The sequence below is a fragment of the Podarcis raffonei genome, chromosome 3 (genome assembly GCF_027172205.1).
Source record: "Podarcis raffonei isolate rPodRaf1 chromosome 3, rPodRaf1.pri, whole genome shotgun sequence".
Classification (NCBI taxonomy): Eukaryota; Metazoa; Chordata; class Lepidosauria; order Squamata; family Lacertidae; genus Podarcis; species Podarcis raffonei.
This window is the reverse complement of record NC_070604.1, coordinates 44,237,744-44,257,913: the sequence shown is the minus strand read 5'-3', so window position 1 is coordinate 44,257,913 and position 20,170 is coordinate 44,237,744. Positions and strand designations below refer to the sequence as shown.

Below are 20,170 nucleotides of genomic sequence, written 5' to 3'. Positions count from 1 at the left end.
TTTATGCAGCTGATATTTTGCACACCAACATTCTCCGCATTTTCACCTGTAGTTGCTGAAGGTCCCTATGATGAAGTTGTGAAGCTGCAAAGGATGCGATGCCTTTTTGAAGCCTATGAACATGTTTTCTCCCTCTTAGAGAGCGTATTTACACCTAGGTTCTGTCACAGTGGTGAGGTAAGCCCGAAGATGAGAGAAAGCTCATATTTATTTGGTCAGATGTATTTTAAAAGCAGAAATGCAACACAGTGGCTTTAATGCTTGCCCATTTGTTTTTAGTTAAGATGGTTTCCATTATTACAGAGTTTTGGTTTCTGAAATATGTTTAGCTCAAAGGTGCTTGTTATTCTTCCTGGGCAGAATTCTAACGTGGAGTGATAATGCTCTATTTTTAAAAATAGACCTCTGAATATAGATCTTCCAGTTGCCTTAACTGTGTAGGTGGGAGAGGAGGAAGAGCAAAGGAAGAGAAAGGCTTGACCCAAGCCCTTTACCCTTGCAGAAAATTGCGTGGGGAGAGAGTGAGGGTACAGCCTGTACAACCCCTTCTCCTTACTTGCAAAACTCCGTTGGAAAAGGACTAGCATCAATGCACTTCCTGCAGAGGGCAGCGCCGAGTTGTTAAGCCTTTCCTGCTGAGGCAGGGACTTTTCTTGTTAAGGGGAGAGAAACTGTTCTTGTCAATGTGAATAACTGGGGAAACGCTCAATAGAACGCCATGGATATTGTTCCCCATTCATGATTCCCACCCCCCCGCCCCAGATTATATTATCACCTTGAGACAAAATAAGGAATCTGCCTTGAAATGACACTTCTGCTGATTAAGAGCAGGTTACAGAAATCCTTTAGATCAGTAGTTCCCAACTGGTGGTCCGTGGGCCTCAGGGGTCTGCGTAACACATGGAGGGAGTCCATGGCACCATTCACATAGCGAAAAACTAACATAGAGATATCAACATTTTCAAACTCAAGGGGTCCATGGCTTGGTTTATGAAAAACTGTGGGTCTGCAGTACTTAGCTAATTGGGAACCACTGTTTTAGATCCTAGTAGTACAGTTAATTTCAAATTTAATAGTATCAAAATGTGTCTTTTTATTTTGAGTATTTCTGACAAATGAATCATCTGCTTTATTATTTGAAAATATAATTATGAAATGAAAAAGATGTGCTTAGCCATTTTTAACTTTCTTTTCCTGGCTTAGTTTTTCAGACATCTCTTAAAAGTAGATGAATCTCCAACACGCAATTCTAAATCAAACAAGTAGGTGTATTATACTTGCATGTTTTGAAAGCTATTTTTTTGGGGGGGGGGACAACGACGACAATAAGATTGTCAGATGTATTCAGCTTTTATTAAACTTTGTTTCAATACAGACTCGAGAAAACAGAGCGTGTTATGTTAAATAATCATTGAAATGAGTTGTCGTACATTGACCACAATACCTTCCCTGTCTTTGACAAGCTCCAGTTAAGCACTACAGCTCAGTGGTAGAGCATCATGGGTTTGCATGCAAAGGGTTCCCTAGTTTGATTCCTGGCACTCCCGGTAGGGCTGGGAGAGATCCCTTTCTGAAACCATGGAGAGCTGCTGCCAGGCATCCCCAAACTCGGCCCTCCAGCTGTTTTGGGACTACAACTCCCATCACCCCTAGCTAACAGGACCAGTGGTCAGGGATGATGGGAATTGTAGTCCCAAAACAGCTGGAGGGCCCAGTTGGGGGATGCCTGCTGCAGACAGCACCCAGCTAGATGGACCCAGTTGTCAGACTTACGTTTTCTGTGTTTCTGTGCAACCGGACACCCTTGGCACCAGACCACTTTATGGGGTGGGGAAAGAAAAGATGATCCCTGGACACTATTGATTGCCCACTGTTTGAATATGGCCACAAATGGCAAAAAATAAATGAAATTCAAGCTTTTAAAACGAATGCCACACAGTGCCTATGGGTGTGGGCAGGGCATCAATGACAAGTAAAAATAAATAAATGCAAATCAACAATTTAAGAAAAGTCCATCTTCCTGGGTTTAGGTACATGCTAGTATCCTGTTGTCTTTGAGCAAGGAGAGGATTCGTGCCCTGAGCATTGCAGGTGTCTGCTTGCTTCGGGAAAGATAAGAATTAATGAATAGATAAGTGCAACTTGATGGTGGCAAGCAGCACATCATTGCAGACCCTCCTACTTGCAGTTTGCATTGGTATGGTTAAAATGCTCGCACCACTTTATTCTTGGAGGGGATCTCTATTTCTGAATGTGCACAGATACTGTCAACCCAGATTTATTGATACACATGGCTGGGATCCAGAGTCGCAGGTGTGCATTATGGCAGGCAGAGTTCTATGACTGTGAATGCACAGGTTTTCCAGTTGTTTTTTTTGTGCTGAGAGTAGGGTAGCCCTATCTGCATACATGGGACTGGATTGCATGCGAAATGACCCTTGCCTATTTAGCAATAATACAGTCCTCTTATGCTTAGTGGTAAGTAACTTTTGCTATTCAGTCTCCTAATTAGCTACGTAGCTCCGCATTTTGTTTGTAGATATTTCCTATCTAAAGAAGAATGGCGTGTGAAAAACAATTGCCTTTCTGGAGTATGCGCATGTTGTGTCTGTTTGTGTAATTCTCAGTATTCTAATATCTCTCATAAAATTCTTTATGATCTCATGTAATTGTTGGGCTTGGTTTCTGAGTTTAAAATAGTGCACGTAGCTAATTTTTAAAGTACGTAATGTGTTATTTTACTGAATCAATATTAAGGCCAATTTTCTTTTTTAAAAAGAAAACACAGTTGGCTAACTAATCACGTGTGTGTGTAAGTTATATATTATACTCAAGGTTAAGAGCTTACAAGAAGGTGGAGAGAGCTTGCCTTCTATCCTTCCAGCCATGTTAGGATTTTACGTGTGGAAAGAGGGCTTGTGACAGCTCTCAAGCCAAGCCAAGGGGAGTGGTAAGACCACACCTTCTTCCAAGCGCCTCCAAAGCCCAGTGTCATGTCTGGGGAATAACCAGTTCATTGGCAACCACAAATTTTATCTGGTTATAAAACAGTCAAAAACTGAAGACATCTGCTTGGTGCTTACATGCTGCCATTGGATTAGTGTCAGTTGGATTGGAACGCAATGAAATGCAGCTAAAATAAGGGGCTAAAGGAAAGAAAAAGGGAAAAAGAGAACTAGTATGGCTTTCATCAGTATGAAAATAATTCAGGAATGTCTTCCTTGCAGCCCTCAGTTATTCTTGCTACTTTTAAATCATTGCTGACATTTGTATTCTGGGAAGGATATTCTTTCCTCTTAACTGCCCACCCCAGATCTATGCAAGTGATGCATTTCCTGCCATGCAGATGCAATTGCCATGGAAGTGTCATCTGTTTCTGTTGTCCTTTCTGGGTTGCTGTAAAAGGCACAGAAGTCCTGCCCCCCGGGGTGTGTGTGTGTGTGTGTGTGTGTGTGTGTGAAATGGGCCATCCTACTGCACCATTGTTTCAGGGCTCAAAGAAGGAGAAATCAGATTTCTGCTGTGATCTCACCAGTTTGGCAGACCACTTTACATCTTCTGTGCACAGCTTCGCCAAATGCATTAAATTTAAGTTCAGCTCCAAGCAAGCATAACTGTGGTGTCACAAACTTTATGAAACAGCGCCAGTACTTTTTTATCATACTGTATATGTAAGCGAATGCAAGATCAAGCTGTTGTGAAGAAAAGCAGATACGTCCAAGTGCATTTGGAAATGACAGCCACTATAGCAGCTACTAACATTTTTAACTGCACTGTTCGAGTAGAATAGAAATGTAATGGGATTCACCTTTTTCTTGGCTTGTGGAATACAGTACTGTTAGTTGCCTAGCTGGAGAGGTAGTCTCTGCTTGGATTGTTTATAGTAAATTGAGCTGACATGCCATTGTTGCTTGTTTACGCTGTATCTATTTGTGACTATATCATATTTCACTTGTACACATTTTTTAAAAATAAATAAATACATGGAAACTATTTCCAGGCTCAAGTGATAGTTCAAGTAACTGCACATTTCTGTCTTGTTTTGAAACATCAGCAAAAATGGCATTCGGTTTGGCTTTAAGGCATAGCTTTCCTTGGTTATTTTCTGAACTCTAGAAATCTCCCACTAAGCATTCCTAAATCACTAGCCACCTGTTGTACCCAGCCTAGTTTAATGATGCTGTTTTAATAACTGGGTCAAATAGTTGTGCATATTCCTTTTTCTTTAAATGCACTTCTTCCCCATTGAGGTTTTATATATGAAATGTAAATGCACACTGCAATCAGAATAGTAAGGGTTAACAAGGAGATATCTGAAGACCCTGTTCTGTTCAGCAGTGCTTTTGTTAGCAGAAAACACAGTCCAGTTATTCCATAGCTATTACCAGATGGTGCTCTCCTCCCTCCCCCCCCCCGTTTTTTGATTTACCATTACTACCGCTTTTTGAATAAGACCCACATTTTGTGTGGGGTTTTTTCCACCCCCACTCGGATGCTTGGTGTGTTTCTAGAGTAGGAAATGAAGTTGGCTTTGTTTGGTGTAAGGGCGTCAGGCCAGCGTGCATGCATGAAGCGGCTGTATATGTGAAGCATGGCTTTTTTTTGTGAGGAATGCAGATTTGTTGGCTAATGTCTGTCTTTTCATTTGAATTTGCTGCCTTCTGGATGCTCTGTTATAAGTTGCTCTAGCTCTGAGCAAGATTATAAGCCATGCATCAAGCCACCTTCTTTAGGGCAAGCCGCTTTCGCCAGCCAGGAGGCTTCGTCTGCGTCTGTTTTCCCTCATTTTCAGTCAGTCCTAACCCTCCCATCTGGCTTTTTTCCATCTCTCCCTGCTGCTTTAAAGTAAGTTAGGGCCGTCTCATATCACACATGCCTGTGCAAATGCTTGATTATTTATGTGCAAGTTTAACAATAGCTTAAGCTTACGTTATTCAGCATCCCCCCCCCCATCCCACTCACTGTGATTTTTGCAATATGAATAGCCAGTTTCCTTGATTATTGTCACTGCATCAGCTTCTGTTTTGTATTTGCCAGAAAGGGTGCTATAGTAAGAAAACAATTAGTTCGTTGCCCCCCACACTCAGCACTTGGAGCAGGCATGGCCAAACTTGGCCCTCCAGCTGTTTTGGGACTACAACTCCCATCATTCCTAGCTAACAGGACCAGTGGTCAGGGATGATGGGAATTGTAGTCCCAAAACAGCTGGAGGGCCATGTTTGGCCATGCCTGACTTGGAGGGATGCATTTCAGAAAGCTATGGGTTTTTGTAATCTGTATATTTTGAGCTGTTTCTTTAACATTCCGTCACACTTCTCTGGCCAGAAATAGAACCCTTCTCCAGACAGTATCAGGTGATGAAGAGGGAGCTGTGCAGACAGGAATAAGTTGGGTTATCAAAAGGTGGCATCATCAAGGCTAAGGAGCAGGTTTAGCAGCCCATCCTAGTGCTGTCCCCAAATGCTCCTCTTGCTTTCTCCAGTGTAAGAGACTGGTTGCTGAGCTTGGGCAGGAAGCAAAGCTGGCCTGCTGCACCTAACCTGGATAGCCTGAGCCCTAGAGAAGTATTTTATGGGGCTAGAGGAGGGTGCAGTACGTTTACACATTAACAATGTTACTGTGTCTGAATTCACCCACCCACACCCCGTCGAGGCCCTTGCAATATAAAAAGCATTCCTTCCATGTATCCAGCGTTTCACAGCTGATGATGTTTTGCCGCTGTTGCATTCGGATGTCAAGAGAAACCATGGTTTGATGTGACAGGGACAAGCCTAGCCTACCTTCAGATTCACATCCTCCCACTCTTCCTCCAGTGTAACTTCATCATCATCATCATCATCATCATCAATTTATTATTTATACCCCGCCCATCTGGCCGGGTTTCCCCAGCCTCTCTTAGGGAGCTCTCAGCTTCATTTCTGATTAATTGCAGTTTCTCAGATCAGTCAAACCCAATGAAGCGTGATTAAGCTTAACTTAAAATCATGGGTTATCAGTCCGACATCTTTCACCAAACCACAGTTAAGATTAACCATAGTTTAGGATTTGGACAGCATTCTAAACTGTGGTTAGGTGAAACTGGCAGCGAAAGTTTACTGTAATCCTCATGGCTGCTCTGGAGAAAGTGGGGGAGGGTGAGCATGCGATCCCAGAAGGGAGGAGTATGCTTGTTCTCATCTCGATAAACCATAGTTTATTGCCATTTCTAAATATAGTCATTGTGTGAAATTTACACTGTAAATTAGGGATGAGGAACCTGTGGCCCTCCAGATGTTGCTGGACTCTTAACTCCCATCAGTCCAGCCAGCATGGACCAGTGGTCAGGGATGATAGGAGAGGTAGTCGGGGGGGGGCAGGCTTTGGTATTATGGTGCCCTGAACTAGGCCAGAATTTGGCGCCTCCTCCCCAGCCCTCATGCTATGCTGGGCTTTTGGAATGAGGTGCGAGGACTCCTGCAGGGTCCTAGAGCCCCCCATCCCACCCCAAAGCAGGGCAAGTGCTAACTAGGCTTTAGAAAGGAGGAAAGAGGACCCTGTCAGAGCCCTCACACTTGCTTCCCATAACTGAACAAGTGCTTACTGGGCTCCCTTTCAGCTTGGTGCCCATTGCGGGGGAACCAGTTGTGCTGCCCTAAAACCGCCTCTGGTGTAGTTATTTTGAGGGCCAAAGGTTCCCCACCTCTGTTGTAAATGCTAAAGTGAAATAGATCATAGGCCCCAATCCAGAGGGCTTTGAATAGAGGACAGGGTATGCATGTGCCAGGAATGTGTCTCTCTTTTTCCTCTACCAAGTGACCAGAAATATCAGAACTGGCAACATGGAACATCTGTTTGTATGGGTCTGTTACTAGCAGAAGCTTTTCCCTTTCGTCTTCCTTGCTGGATTGGGGCAAAGAAATGTCCCCATGAATTGTTCATGCAGTAGAGTCGCTTCAATGTTCCCTTTGCGGTATTTCAGTTTTCTCTCCTTGGAATAGCTACGCAGTATGCATTTCCCTTTTTATTTCATGTAGGAGCATGCAGAGAAAAGGAGAATCGTCTGGAATCAGAAGTATTAGTAGCAAAATTAAAGGCGTGTTCAAGAGTACCACAATGGAAGGCGCAGTTCTGCCCAACTATGGCCTGGCTGAAGGAGAGGATGACTTTGTGAGTTGGTGGTTCTTTGTCCTAGCCGCTCTGACTGCACACTTGTCCTCTGTCCTGTTCACCACATGCTGCCACCAATCCGTTTTATGGTTGCTCCCCGTCCTGACTTCAGTTCATTCTGTCTTGCTTCGTTTATGGTTACCAATTAGCAACACAAGTGCGTGAACACGATCACATGAGTTTCATCCTTGAAGAAGTTGATTGGCTCTCTTGAGAGCTTGTGCCACTTTGTATATATTGTGTTCAAGGCAGATTCTTTCAGACATAGCTAAATAAGGAACTGTTGTGGCAGTGCTGCAACACCCATCGTCCCTCATTTTTCGCCACACTGTTTGGAGCTGATAGTAAATGGAGCCACAGGTTCCCTACCCCTTCTTGAAATTTAAGATACGGTCTTGGTTTTTATCAGTGCTTTTTTCTGGGAGTACGCAGGGGTACGCATACCCCTAAACATTTCATGAATCTTTGTACTTTTGTCCATTTACTGTATTTATTTCCCCCGATTTGAACTATAAAATGGTGATTTTCTTGAGTCAAAATGAGAAAAAAGCACTGGGTTTTTGTTGTTTCTTTCATACAGTACAATTTAATACTTTGTTTTGTCAGTTTTGAATTGTAAGCTTTCCTGAGCTCTGTGATTATAGTCAAAAGGCAAGATACATTTGTTCACATAAGGAAACACATTTTAAGTTACCTTGAATAAAATAGGCTCAAAATGGTCTCTTGATGCATGAATCTTTCACTGTAGATTGAAGAAGGCATCGTGGTAATGGAAGATGATTCTCCCGTGGAGGCACTTAGCACGCCTAATACCCCTCGCAATCTTGCAGCTTGGAAAATTACCATCCCGTATGTGGACTTCTTTGAAGACCCCCCTCTTCAAAGGAAAGAGAGAATTCCCGTATTTTGCATTGATGTGGAAAGGAATGACAGAATGGCAGGTACTGGTACCTTTACAAGTGTATGCCTATTTACCCTACCTGCCTTAATACTCTTGATTTGCCAGCTCTGGTGCACACTCATTTTATCTTAGTTGTTTTCAAGATCCTGTGAAGTCTTGAAAAATATTAAGAACCAGCAAATCCAAATGCATTGTCTAAAACCCTGATAAACTCTCATTGAACATTGCACCTGTTAGGATGACTGGGGTATTTCCTTTTGTATTTATAGTTTGACTGCAGCAGGATATTATTGCTGCTGTTGCTGTTGCTGCTGCTGCTGCTGCTGCTGCTAATAATAATAATAATAATAATAATAATAATAATAATAATACCATCTTCTGAGGACTTTTCCCATATTGTCTTACACTTGTACATTTGCCTGTAGAACTTTTTTTTAAACCCTTCTGAACAAGAGGGAAAAGTAAAAAAAAATATCTGTATGTATTTTCAGTTGGTCACAAACCTGAACACTGGTCGGTCTACAGAAAATACCTTGAATTTTATGTTCTTGAGTCAAAGCTAACAGAATTCCATGGTATGTTCATTTCCTACTCTCCTGTGAAGATTAAAATAGCATTTTACTTTGATAAAATTTACACTATCATTTTAGTGCAAGTGAAAATAAATCTTCACTTTAACTATATTGTATATATTGTGCTATGATCAGGTACATTCCCTGATGCACAGCTTCCTTCAAAGAGGATCATTGGACCAAAGAACTATGAATTCTTGATGTCAAAGAGAGAGGAGTTTCAGGAATATCTGCAGGTATGAAGAAGCTTCACTTGAGATGTACTTATTTCTGTGGATAGCTTGGGTTGCTGCTCATCAGTTTCCCATTCTCTCAGTGTGTACATTTGCCATCTGATAGCCACACAACACATTTTGAATGACCATGATCTCAAATGGCATTTTAATTCAAATTGTATCTCATGATTTTTCCCTTGCAGCATTTAACAGTTAATTTCCATTCCTAGAGAGAAGCTAATTTGAGTATAATTGCTTGTTTTTCTTTTTGTCTCCCTCAAAGAAACTTTCACAACATCCAGAACTAAGCAACAGCCAGCTTTTGGCTGACTTCTTATCCCCTAATGGTGGAGAGACTCAGTTTCTTGATAAAATGTTGCCTGATGTTAATCTAGGTATGTAAACAACAACAACAACCCTATAGTTGAGGGCAAAATTGCAAATGTTGGATTCTAACCAATTAAAACATTCCTTCACCTCCTGCCACACACCCACAACTGCTTTCTGCCACCCGTCTAAACCAGCTATGATTCATATGATTGGAGAGTAGAAAATTAGAAGTTCCCACGTGCGTATAGAAATCTTTCTCTTGGGTAGCTAATACTAAATAGTATACAGTTGTACCTTGGATCCTGAACGCCTTGGTACTCGGATGTTTTGTCTCCTGAACGCCGCAAACCTGGAAGTGAGTGTTCTCGTTTGCGAACATTCTTTGGAACCGGAATGTCCAACGGGGCTTCTGGTTGGCTGCAGGAATCTCCAATCAGAAGCCGTGCTTTGGATTCCGAACGTTTTGGAAGTCAAATAGACTTGCGGAGCAGATTCTGTTTGACTTCCAAGGTACGACTGTGGTTTAAAACTCAGTTACGTTATCCTAATGATCCAGCGGTGGTCCCACTGGCAGAAGGAAAGAGGTGATTTTTTTAGCCAGCTCTCCCGGAAAAGCATGATCTGGAGCAGCATGGGAGGCGATGTGGAGGCTGAAAGAGGAAGGAGGCATTGGAACGAATTGCTGACTTTAACAGCATGAGCCTCTGTTCTGTCAAAGTCCCTTCCACAGACTGAGGGAGCCCTTCATTCTTGGAAAAGCAAGTCTGGATCCAAACATTCGTCACCATGTAGATAATAACGTACGTGTTCTCTTATCTCACCTTCAGAGGCATGACTTACGGGAAAGGTGTTACAAACAAGTAGGCAATTAGATAATTAGGCCACCTGCCATGGATGCTTCAGCTGAGATTCCTGAGGGTGTTGGACTAGATGACCTTTGTGTCCCTTCCAACTCTAAGATTTTATGATTCTTTGGTAATTCTGAGCAAAATATGACATTACGTAAAGTATGAAAAGCCAGAATACTAACACAGTGAAACTAAGTAAATAATAATAATAATAATAATAATAATAATAATAATAATAATAATTTATTTATACCCCGCCCATCTGGCTGGGCTTCCCCAGCCACTCTGGGCAGCTTCCAACAAAATATTAAAATACAGTGGTACCTCGGGTTAAGAACTTAATTTGTTCCGGAGGTCCGTTCTTAACTTGAAACTGTTCTTAACCTGAAGCACCACTTTAGCTAATGGGGCCTCCCGCTGCTGCCGCATCACCAGAGCATGATTTCTATTCTCATCCTGAAGCAAAGTTCTTAACCCGAGGTAATATTTCTGGGTTAGCAGAGTCTGTAACCTGAAGTGTATGTAGCCTGAAGCATATGTAACCCGAGGTACCACTGTACAGTAATGCATCAAACATTAAAAGCTTCCCTAAACAGGGCTGCTTTCAGATGTCTTCTAAAAGTCTAGTAGTTGTTGTTCTCTTTGACATCTGGTGGGAGGACGTTCCATAGGGCAGGCGCCACTACTGAGAATGCCCTCTGCCTGGTTCCCTGTAACTTGGCTTCTCACAGTGAGGGAACGACCAGAAGGCACTCGGCGCTGGACCTCAGTGTCCGGGCAGAACGATGGGGGTGGAGACGCGCCTTCAGACTAAGTATATATTATATCTGTTTCATTCCATGCATGAAATACTTAAGTATACACAACAGCAACAGTGGCTTTGAATGATAGGAGGTGCAGTCAAGATTAAAAAGAGAATTGAGCTTTTAAAAAGATTGGGGGACAAACTTTGCAGATTGCATCCAGCCAGCTAAATTCTACTTTGAGTAGACATTGAAATTAATATACTCATTAATTGTGGGGTATCTACTTACGTATGATGTAGCTGGATATAACCCAATTCTATAAAATAAGTGGAGGAACATAGTTAATGCTATGTTATTGCTAATGCGAATCATTGCTTATTTTTCCCTACTGTTTTTCATTTGCAGGTAAAATTATAAAATCTGTCCCAGGGAAGCTAATGAAAGAGGTGGGTATAACTTAATTAATTGTGTTTCTAATTACAATGTCCCCTCCCGCCCAAAAACTAGTAGTAGATTTGTCCCTGAGAGCTTTTCTTTTGAAAATGTTCCATTACAGCTATTGTTTGGTTAATTTCAGAAAGGCCAGCACTTGGAGCCATTCATTATAAATTTTATTAACTCCTGTGAATCTCCCAAGCCTAAGCCAAGTAAACCCGAGCTTACTATTCTCAGTCCTACTTCTGAAAACAACAAAAAGGTATGTGGTATGTCTGCTGGGGTGAGAAACAAAATCAGATATTGTAAATGTAACCTTTTATCAATACCTATTTATACCATAACTTTTGTCTGATTGAATAAGCTGTAAAGTCTGTAGACTGGGAGCCAAAGAGCTATACTTAGGCACACTCCAAATCTAGTAAGAGTTTGATTCCCCTCTTAAACAGCAGATCCCCCTCATTCCATCTCACAAACTGTCTTTGAAACGTTCCCTCCTTTTCAAAAGACACACCCTCGAAAATAGCAGGGCAGTTGCTGCTGTTTGAGAGGGAGAAGTCTGTAAACCATTTCCAAGTACAGGAACAGGCTGCATTGTTCATTCAATCGTGTCTTTTCCTCCCTCCCTCTCCATTCAGATTCCTTCAAAGTCAGAATGTCACAGGTGCGAAGACTTCATTTTGGCATAGCTGAAGTACAAGACAAGGGTTAATGGTTGACATGGCTAAAAACTGAGTAAAGCTGATGTTTCAAACTCTCAGATAATTTCATTCAAAATAATAGAACATCCTTTTTATGGTAATATTGGATAGCATTTCAGAACTTCTGACCGCTTCAGCTATTCTGTTGTCGCCAGAGAAAAGTGATGTGGCTTCCATTAAACCTGCAAATTACTGAAGAATGGGGTGTTTTTTGTGTGATGTTGCTGTTTGAAAACTTGATACTCTCCTGTTTCAGCTTTTTAATGACCTGTATAAGAACAACGCAAACCGCTCAGAGAACTTAGAGAGAAGACAAATTCAGAACTACTTTATGGAAATGATGACCGTTGAAGGAGTCTATGACTACTTAATGTACATTGGTGAGAAATCATGTCTTGGTTTTTCTTTTTCAGCAGAGGGCCTGTTAATACAAGAGGCTTATCTACAACATATTATGTGTGTTGGGAGTTTGTGCCAGGATCAGATAAATCTCATTTCAAAGATATGGGTGTGGAAAGTTTTGTTATTGGCACAATTCCCATGCTGACTCGATGTTGTTTTTTCTCTCTCTCTCCTTCTGCAATGTGGGACTTTGATCACAACTATGCTGATGGAATTATAGCAGAAACAAAGAGAGAACACTTTTTGCCACCCACAAAATTTTTGTTTCCAAAAATCACCACAATGTATATAAAGCCCTGGGATCTCTGAAGTCTGGGGAGAAATAAGATTGATGAGCATGTTCAGTAACAGTGGACAGCTTTTTCAGCCCTGCTGAGTAGGAGGAGGTGGCTGAAAGAAGAATGGGATTTAACTTGCCATGTGTAGATGTTTCATCACAAATAGGAACCACTCACTAAAGATGAAACTCAGAGACCAGGCATACCACCAGAATCCCCCTTCCCACAAAAAGAGTATCTGTCAGCAGCCAGGAAAGCTCCAGCAACTGCAGGTTTTTGTATTCCCATGTTGTCTTCTGCACTCTCCCTTTACTTTCCTTATTAAATCAAGAGGGAGGTAAATGACAAGTATTTTGAGAAAGTGCTGTGCAAACCAGTCATCATAGAAGGTGTGGCATAACACAGTATGGCTGCCAGGGTGGGGTGGGGCACGGCATAACACAAATTACAGCAGAGTTGTCGCTGCTCCACTGGACAACCTGAGGTTTACCATGGTTATCTGGGTTGTGAAGATCACACAATATTAATATCACACACACATACACGCTATTGCTGTGAACATTTCTCATGATAAATAAGAAGAAGGTTTTGCCTCGTATTACAGGTTCTAAAATTTTTAGAAACCTGACTGAAAAAAAATAAAATCTTGGAATCTGAGGGTTGTGGCTCATCCTGGGAGCTCCAAAAAGGCTTTCATGGGCACTCTGGTACCCATGGGTTCAGGGTTGGTGACCCTTGGTCCACAACATGCCTGCAGTGGGTGAAGGCAGTAGCCTTGCTCCCCTTTTAGTCTCCGCTTCTAGATCTCAGAGTGTTCTGACTTGTAGTGTGGAAGTTAATGCTTAGCTACCATGGCTAACAGCAATATGTATGTCTTGTTGGCATTTTACAAATATCTGCAAGATGAGCTTTTTAAAAGTAGTTTGCCCAGACCATTGTTTAGAACATGGAGGCTTAATCAGAGCCTCTGTGGCTGCTTTGAAACGTAAATGTGTTCCAAAAACAAAAACAAAAACATGCCCATACACTAAATATATGTAATGATAATGACTTTGCAGGTAGGGTTGTTTTCCATATTCCTGATTGGCTTCACCATATCTTGATGGGAGGGCGAATTCTCTTCAAGCGCACCTTAGAGGAGTACACAGACTACTACCTGCAGCACAAGCTAGAGCAACTCTTTCAGGAGCATCGCCTGGTGTCGCTTATAACACTTCTGAGAGGTTAGTGGAAAGTTGTGCACACAAATGAGAGCTATTCCCTTGATAAAAAGACTTGCTCTGTTTTGTACTTGCAACTTATTTTGGTACTTGCACAGTTGCCTTTTTTGTTGTTGTGTGTCTTTGCATAAAGTAAAAACTAGCGCATACTTCAGCAAGAGCTGTTAACTAAAGGGCTTTTTTTAAGGTTAGTATCTTTTGCATTTAACTAACTGAAGTTCACCAAGTAAGATAATTAAAGCAACAGTCAACCTGTGCTGATAGCACAACAGCAAAAAATGGGTTTCTTTTGTTTCAGATGCTGTATTTTGTGAGAATTCTGAACCTCGATCTCCTCAGGATAAGCACAAGAGGGCAAAACAGACCTTTGAAGAAATGATGAAATACATTCCAGGTTCAGTATTTTTGCAGCATGATCTGTCAAGAGAGAGGCATGCTAAATGACCAAAAGTTGACCAGGCTGAATGGCACATGTTAATACAAATATCCAGGGGTGCACATTTTTTAAGGCATTCTAGCTTGAAAGACTTGGGGGATGGTTTGAGATGCATTACATTTCTAAAACCTATGTGGACCGTAGAAATTCTCATGTGACAAATTTGGTGTGGGTTGTGTGTGTGTGTTACTGTTTTATACTTTCTCTCTTCGTATAAACTCTTTAGCAATATTGGCAGTGGCATAAGCATTGTTGGATTCTTGCAATTTATCGGCTGGAGCATCCTCTAGAAGCCTCCTGCATTTCAGATACAGTGTCATGTCTTTGATAATTCGTAGTTTAATGCTTCGAAAAGAGCATTGTAGGAGGATGGGATTCACAGAATGCAAAGGGCATATTTGCTGAAGGTGTGCTTAGATAGATAGATAGATAGATTAGATAGATTCTTTATTGTCATTACACACGTGCAACATTGCACAAGTGCAACGAAATTGGATGCCATCCCTTAAAAACAACAAAAGCAAAACAACAACAACAACCAACAAACCACATTCCAGCCACACCCACACCCATCAATCTCCCAGGTCACACTATCGAGTTACAGCATTCAAAAGGGCCACAGCTCTCGGGTAAAAACTGTTTTTCAGTCTATTTGTCCTTGACTTGATGTTTCTATATCTCCTGCCAGAAGGCAGTAGTGCAAACAGACTGTATCCCGGGTGAGATGAATCCTGCAGGATGTTGTTTGCTTTCCTAAGACAACGGGAACCGTACAATTCTTCCAAAGATGGGAGAGGTTGACCAATAATCCTTTGTGCTGTGGTTATGACCTTCTGGAGCACCTTCCTCTCCCTAGCTGTACAACTGGAGAACCAAGCACAAATACAGTATGTAAGAATGCTCTCTATGGAGCCTCGGTAGAAGGACACCAGCAGTCTCTCACTCAGATTGTTCTTCTTTAAAAGTCTGAGGAAATAAATTCTCTGCTGGGCCTTCTTCACCAGAGCAGTGGTATTTGCGCTCCAAGTCATGCCCTGATCGATAGTTACTCCCAAAAACCTGAATTCCGCCACCCTCTCCACCCGTTCCCCATTGATATGCAAGGGCTGAATGTCCGCCTTTTTTTTCCTGTAATCCACCACTAATTCCTTGGTCTTAGCCGTATTAAGAGTGCTTGCTGCTTTCCAGTAAAAGATGTCCCTATGCAGTCTCATTAGACAATCAGGAGGATTCCTTCATATCTGCTGCTAAGAGTATCTTTTCCTATGGTGCTTTCCCCAGCCCCCAAGTGCTCCTTTCTTGCTTGAGGCTCCTCTGTCTGGGCCTTTCTTGTGCTCCAGGTGTGATGCAACCATCTTCCCACTTATGTAGAATGCTAAGAGAACATCCATTCTTCATACTATGCTGAGGAGGTGTGTGCCACATTCATTGGGACACTTTCCCAGTAGCATGGGTGCCCACAACTCCACAGTGTCACGGGCACACAGAAACATATTTGCTGCTAGCTGCTTGCCTTTTTATCTACCGTTTGCCCCCGCCTTGTAGTTTGAATCTAATGCTACCCCTTGCCAAGGGTGCAAGGGACCCTAGATATGCCTCTGAGTGCAAAGGATTTTCTCTCTTAACTGTGCATGATATAAAGGACTTGTATCTGAACAAATTGTGATGACTACAACAAGATGACTTGTAAAGGACATAACTCTTCTGTTCTATGGAATGCTCCACATAAATGTAGTCAGACTTCTCTGACTTGACCTAAGTCATACTGCATTGTGCATCCAGCAGAGGATTATCAATGCAGTTAACATAACTTAAGGCTGGATAGGCACAGCCGGTTAATCATTACATTGGAGCAGAACATGATAATGCCTCTGTGCCCCCAAATGGGAGACTTGTTGGTTCATGAACATCGAGGCATGAAGTCACTCCCTTGTCAAACAATAGATGCAGTAGGAAATGTGCTGCTTGCCCCGACACAAACAATATGTCGGGGTGCTGATCTTGCCCAAAGGTTTCAGGGAAACTGGGTGTCACCAGCTGATCTCTTTTGTAGAATAATCATTGTTGATAGCTTAAAGCTCTGGGGATGATCTGGGCATTGAGTTTCTACTCCTCCTCGTTTGAGTTGCCATAACTGGTTTCGTTTTGGCATTTTGCCCAGATTTGATAGGCAAGTGCATTGGAGAGGAGGCCAAATATGAAGGCATAAGACTTCTGTTTGATGGACTGCAGCAGCCAGTGCTCAACAAACAAGTAGGTGCTCTTACTCACAGCCATTATTTATAATGTTTTGAAATGACCTCCTTTTCTCTTCTGCCGGAGAGAAACCAGGGCCAAGGGCCGGTAGAGTCCAGTTCTTCTTCTTACAGTGGCCAACTATGGAAAGCTTGCAAGCCAAACATGAGCGCAGAAGCATTCTCCCCACTTGTGTTCCCCAGCAATTGGTATTCGGAGGTATGCTGCCTTGGGCAGTGGCAGTGGAACATAGCCATCATGGCTAGTGATAGCCTTATCCATTAATTTCTCTAATCCAAGTTGGGGGCCACTGTTACCTGCTGTGAGAGCAACCTCCAGTGTTTACTTGGTGCTGCATGAAGAAGCCCTTTCTTTTGTCTGTCCTGAATCGTCCGACATTCAGCTTCATTGGAATCCTCCATGTCCTAGTATTACAGTGGAGTGAAAAAGGCTTTTCTATATTCACACCATGCACAAGTTAAACACCTCTATCATATTTCCCCCCCCTTACCTTTTTTTCTAAACTGTCCTGCTGCTGCATGGCTTTAGATCCATTTCAGTCCAGTTTCTGGCCTGGTTTCTGGACTGAGACGGCTCTGGTCACCCTAACAGATGATCTTCATAGACAACTGGATCGAGGCGGGTCGGGACTGCTGATTCTTTTAGATTTGTCAGCAGCTTTTGACATAGTCAATCATGATCTTCTGGACCACCGCCTTGCCGACGTGGTGATTCAGGGCACAGCCTGACAATGGCTGCGCTCCTTTATCTCTGGTCGGGGACAGAGGGTGTCGCCAGGGAGGGAGATGTCATCGCGCCACTCCTTGGTGTGTGGAGTGCTGCAGGGCGCAATCCTTTCCCCAATGCTTTTCAACATCTTTATGTGCCCCCTCACTCAGATTGTCCGGAGCTTTGAGCTGGGTTGTCACCAATATGCTGATGACACTCAGCTCTATCTGCCAATGGACGGCCACCCTGACTCGCCCCGGATACACTGACCAGATGCTTGAAAGCTGTGGCTGGATGGCTTCTTGGGAGCCGACTTAAATTAAATCCTTCGAAGACAGAGGTCCTCTGGCTGGGTCGGGATGGCATGGGATTGGGGGACCAACTTCCTTCTTTGGGGAGGGGGGCTCAATTAGTGCCACTACCTTCCATTAAGAGTTTGGGTGTAATCCTTGACACCTCCCTTTCCATGGAGGCGCAGGTTGCAGCAATAGCCAAGGCGACATTTTTCCATCTTCGCCGCATCAAGCAGTTGGTCCCTTACCTGTCCCGCCCCGACCTGGCCACAGTGATCCATGCAATGGTCACCTCCAGGCTTGACTACTGTAACCCGCTCTATGTGGGGCTGCCCTTGAAACTGTCCCAAAAACTCCAGCGGGTGCAGAATGCTGCAGCGAGGCTTCTCACAGGGTCCTTGCCATGGGAGCATATTCACCCAGTGCTCTACCAGCTCCCGGTGGAGTATAGGGTCAGGTTTAAGGTGCTGATTTTGACCTTTAAAGCCCTATGCGGCCTAGGACCCTCATATTTACAGGACCGTCTCTCCTGGTATGTCCCGCAGAGGACCCTAAGGTCCATGAATAATAATAGCTTAAAGGTCCCGGGCCCTAAGGAAGCCAGACTATCCTCCACCACAGCCAGGGCTTTTTCAATGATTGCTCCGACCTGGTGGAATGCTCTGTCCCACGAGACTAGGGCCCTGCAGGACTTGATCTCCTTCTGCAGGGCCTGTAAGACAGAGCTATTCCACCTGGCCTTCAATTTGAATTAGCCTGATCCTCTATTCCCTTTTCCCTTTCCTCTTCTATGAAGAAACCCTTTCCAGGACCCCACATTTAAATTCTTCCCTGGTCTCCTTGCTGGCCCCAGTAGGACCAACTTGGCCAGTTAGCCCTGGTGATCATTTGATGTCTACTGACTGGGTTCCCCCCCCCAAAAAAAATGACCCCTGAATGTTTGAATTTTATTGATATTGATGCTGCATTTTATGTTGTATTTTATGCTGTTTTAAAGTCGCATTTTAATCAATGTTTTATACTTGCTGTTAGCTGCCCTGAGCCCAGTTATTAACCGGGAAGGGTGGGGTATAAATAAAAATAATTTTATTATTATTATTATTATTATTATTATTATTATTATTATTATTATTTAGGAGAGAAATGCCAAATCTGTTATATTGTTGCCAAAATAAATTCAAATAGATAGCAGTAAGGTAGCTCATGGGATGTCAGTAGGTAGCTCATGGGAGCATAGGCAGGAAGGGTGGGGGTTATACAGAGTTTGGCAAGATCACTTGGGATTTGTGATGCTAGCACCACTCCAGCTGTGGCATGACAAAATTCTTCTCTGTGACACTTTGGTGCAAGGTTAATAAAATTTGCCACTTGAGATTTGGCAGAATGAAGGCACTAGATTACTGCCAGCTTATCTTGTCATGACCAGGTATTCAAAGCGGCATGTGTCAACAAAAATAAAACCGTTTAAACTACCGTAGTTTGTTTTAAAAAGGTTCCATCTCCTAGTATATAAGCCCTTAAAGGTTCATTTGCATCTGGGTGGGGTTGTACTTTTCTGTCAAGTGTACCGTGGGAGTCCTTTTAGGTTATTGTTCGGGATTTGTTACCATGTAGGTGGCGATTCTTCTAAGCGGGGGCTTACTAATCACCTACAGTCACTGTAGTCTGTATTGCTAATTCCAGGATGTAATTTATCTCTACGTTTTATTTTAGTTAACGTATGTTCTACTGGATATTGGGATTCAGGAACTATTTCCAGAATTGAATGAGGTATGTTGTGACACAAAGTCATATTTATCTGTTTTAGTTGCCCTTCATGAAGGCATTGTGCTCATAATTTTAGTTGCTCTTTGTGGTTCCCAGCTCTGCTATGCAGTCTGTGCACCATATGAATTTTAATAGTGATATGTATGCCATTCCTTTTCTAAAAAAAAAAAAGTGTTCACTGCCGTAGAATCCTGAGGCGAGTTATTCTCGGTGATTTCAACTAAGTTATGGCACTGTTTCCAGCCAACCCCCGTTCTCATCCATAAGCCCTAGCTGATATTAATAGAAATTGTGCAAGGGGCTCAGAGCTACTTCCACTCACTGCAGTGCCATTTTCACAGAATATGCTGGTACATTGTGCCCCTTTACTCATCAGTGCATAACTGAAGATTGTGTTTGTTGCTACATCAGCCAGTTTGAAGCTATCGTTTCAGAACTTTGCACAGGGGACTTTAGATTTCACCATCCTGAATGGTTTTTGTGACGAACTGTGCTTATCTCAGTATTCCCCTGTAATACTAGAGCACTTACACATTACACAACTTCTTAATGCATTGCTTTGAGCTTCTACTGTAATTATATTGCCATTCCATAGCTGGATAAATTTAAATCACAGGTATTTTCTCTTTCTCTCTTCCCCAATACTGCTGTTGACAGGTTTAAAAGTATGCTTCCTCCGGATCATAGTGGATGAAAACAACAAAATACTGGATTAACTCCATTTTATAGATAGTTGCTATGTGCTAATTTATTGAATAGGTCATGTGTTTAGTCTTGTACATTTCCTTGTAAATAGAATGAACTTTGACTTCAAAAAAAATATATTCACTGAAGAAAGATTAAAGTTTATTACTGGCTGAATTTCAGTAATACCTCACTGTCTTTCTTCCTAATAAATAGTACTGGCAACCCCACC

General features: G+C 42.5%; 1 protein-coding gene across 1 annotated transcript in view; it reads left to right on the top strand.

Moving 5' to 3' along the window:
- The window catches only part of SNX14 (sorting nexin 14), a 35,530-nt gene extending 15,415 nt beyond the window's left edge, over positions 1-20,115 (top strand). The window contains exons 14-28 of the mRNA XM_053381399.1: positions 53-177; positions 1,204-1,262; positions 7,014-7,146; positions 7,895-8,087; positions 8,539-8,622; positions 8,755-8,855; positions 9,118-9,229; positions 11,164-11,204; positions 11,336-11,455; positions 12,151-12,274; positions 13,633-13,797; positions 14,093-14,188; positions 16,392-16,483; positions 19,201-19,257; positions 19,912-20,115. Coding sequence (XP_053237374.1) covers positions 53-177; positions 1,204-1,262; positions 7,014-7,146; positions 7,895-8,087; positions 8,539-8,622; positions 8,755-8,855; positions 9,118-9,229; positions 11,164-11,204; positions 11,336-11,455; positions 12,151-12,274; positions 13,633-13,797; positions 14,093-14,188; positions 16,392-16,483; positions 19,201-19,257; positions 19,912-19,917 — 1,508 coding nt within the window. The 3' untranslated portion in view covers positions 19,918-20,115. The remainder of the gene's footprint in view (positions 1-52; positions 178-1,203; positions 1,263-7,013; positions 7,147-7,894; positions 8,088-8,538; positions 8,623-8,754; positions 8,856-9,117; positions 9,230-11,163; positions 11,205-11,335; positions 11,456-12,150; positions 12,275-13,632; positions 13,798-14,092; positions 14,189-16,391; positions 16,484-19,200; positions 19,258-19,911) is intronic.
- The last annotated feature ends 55 nt before the right edge of the window (positions 20,116-20,170 follow it).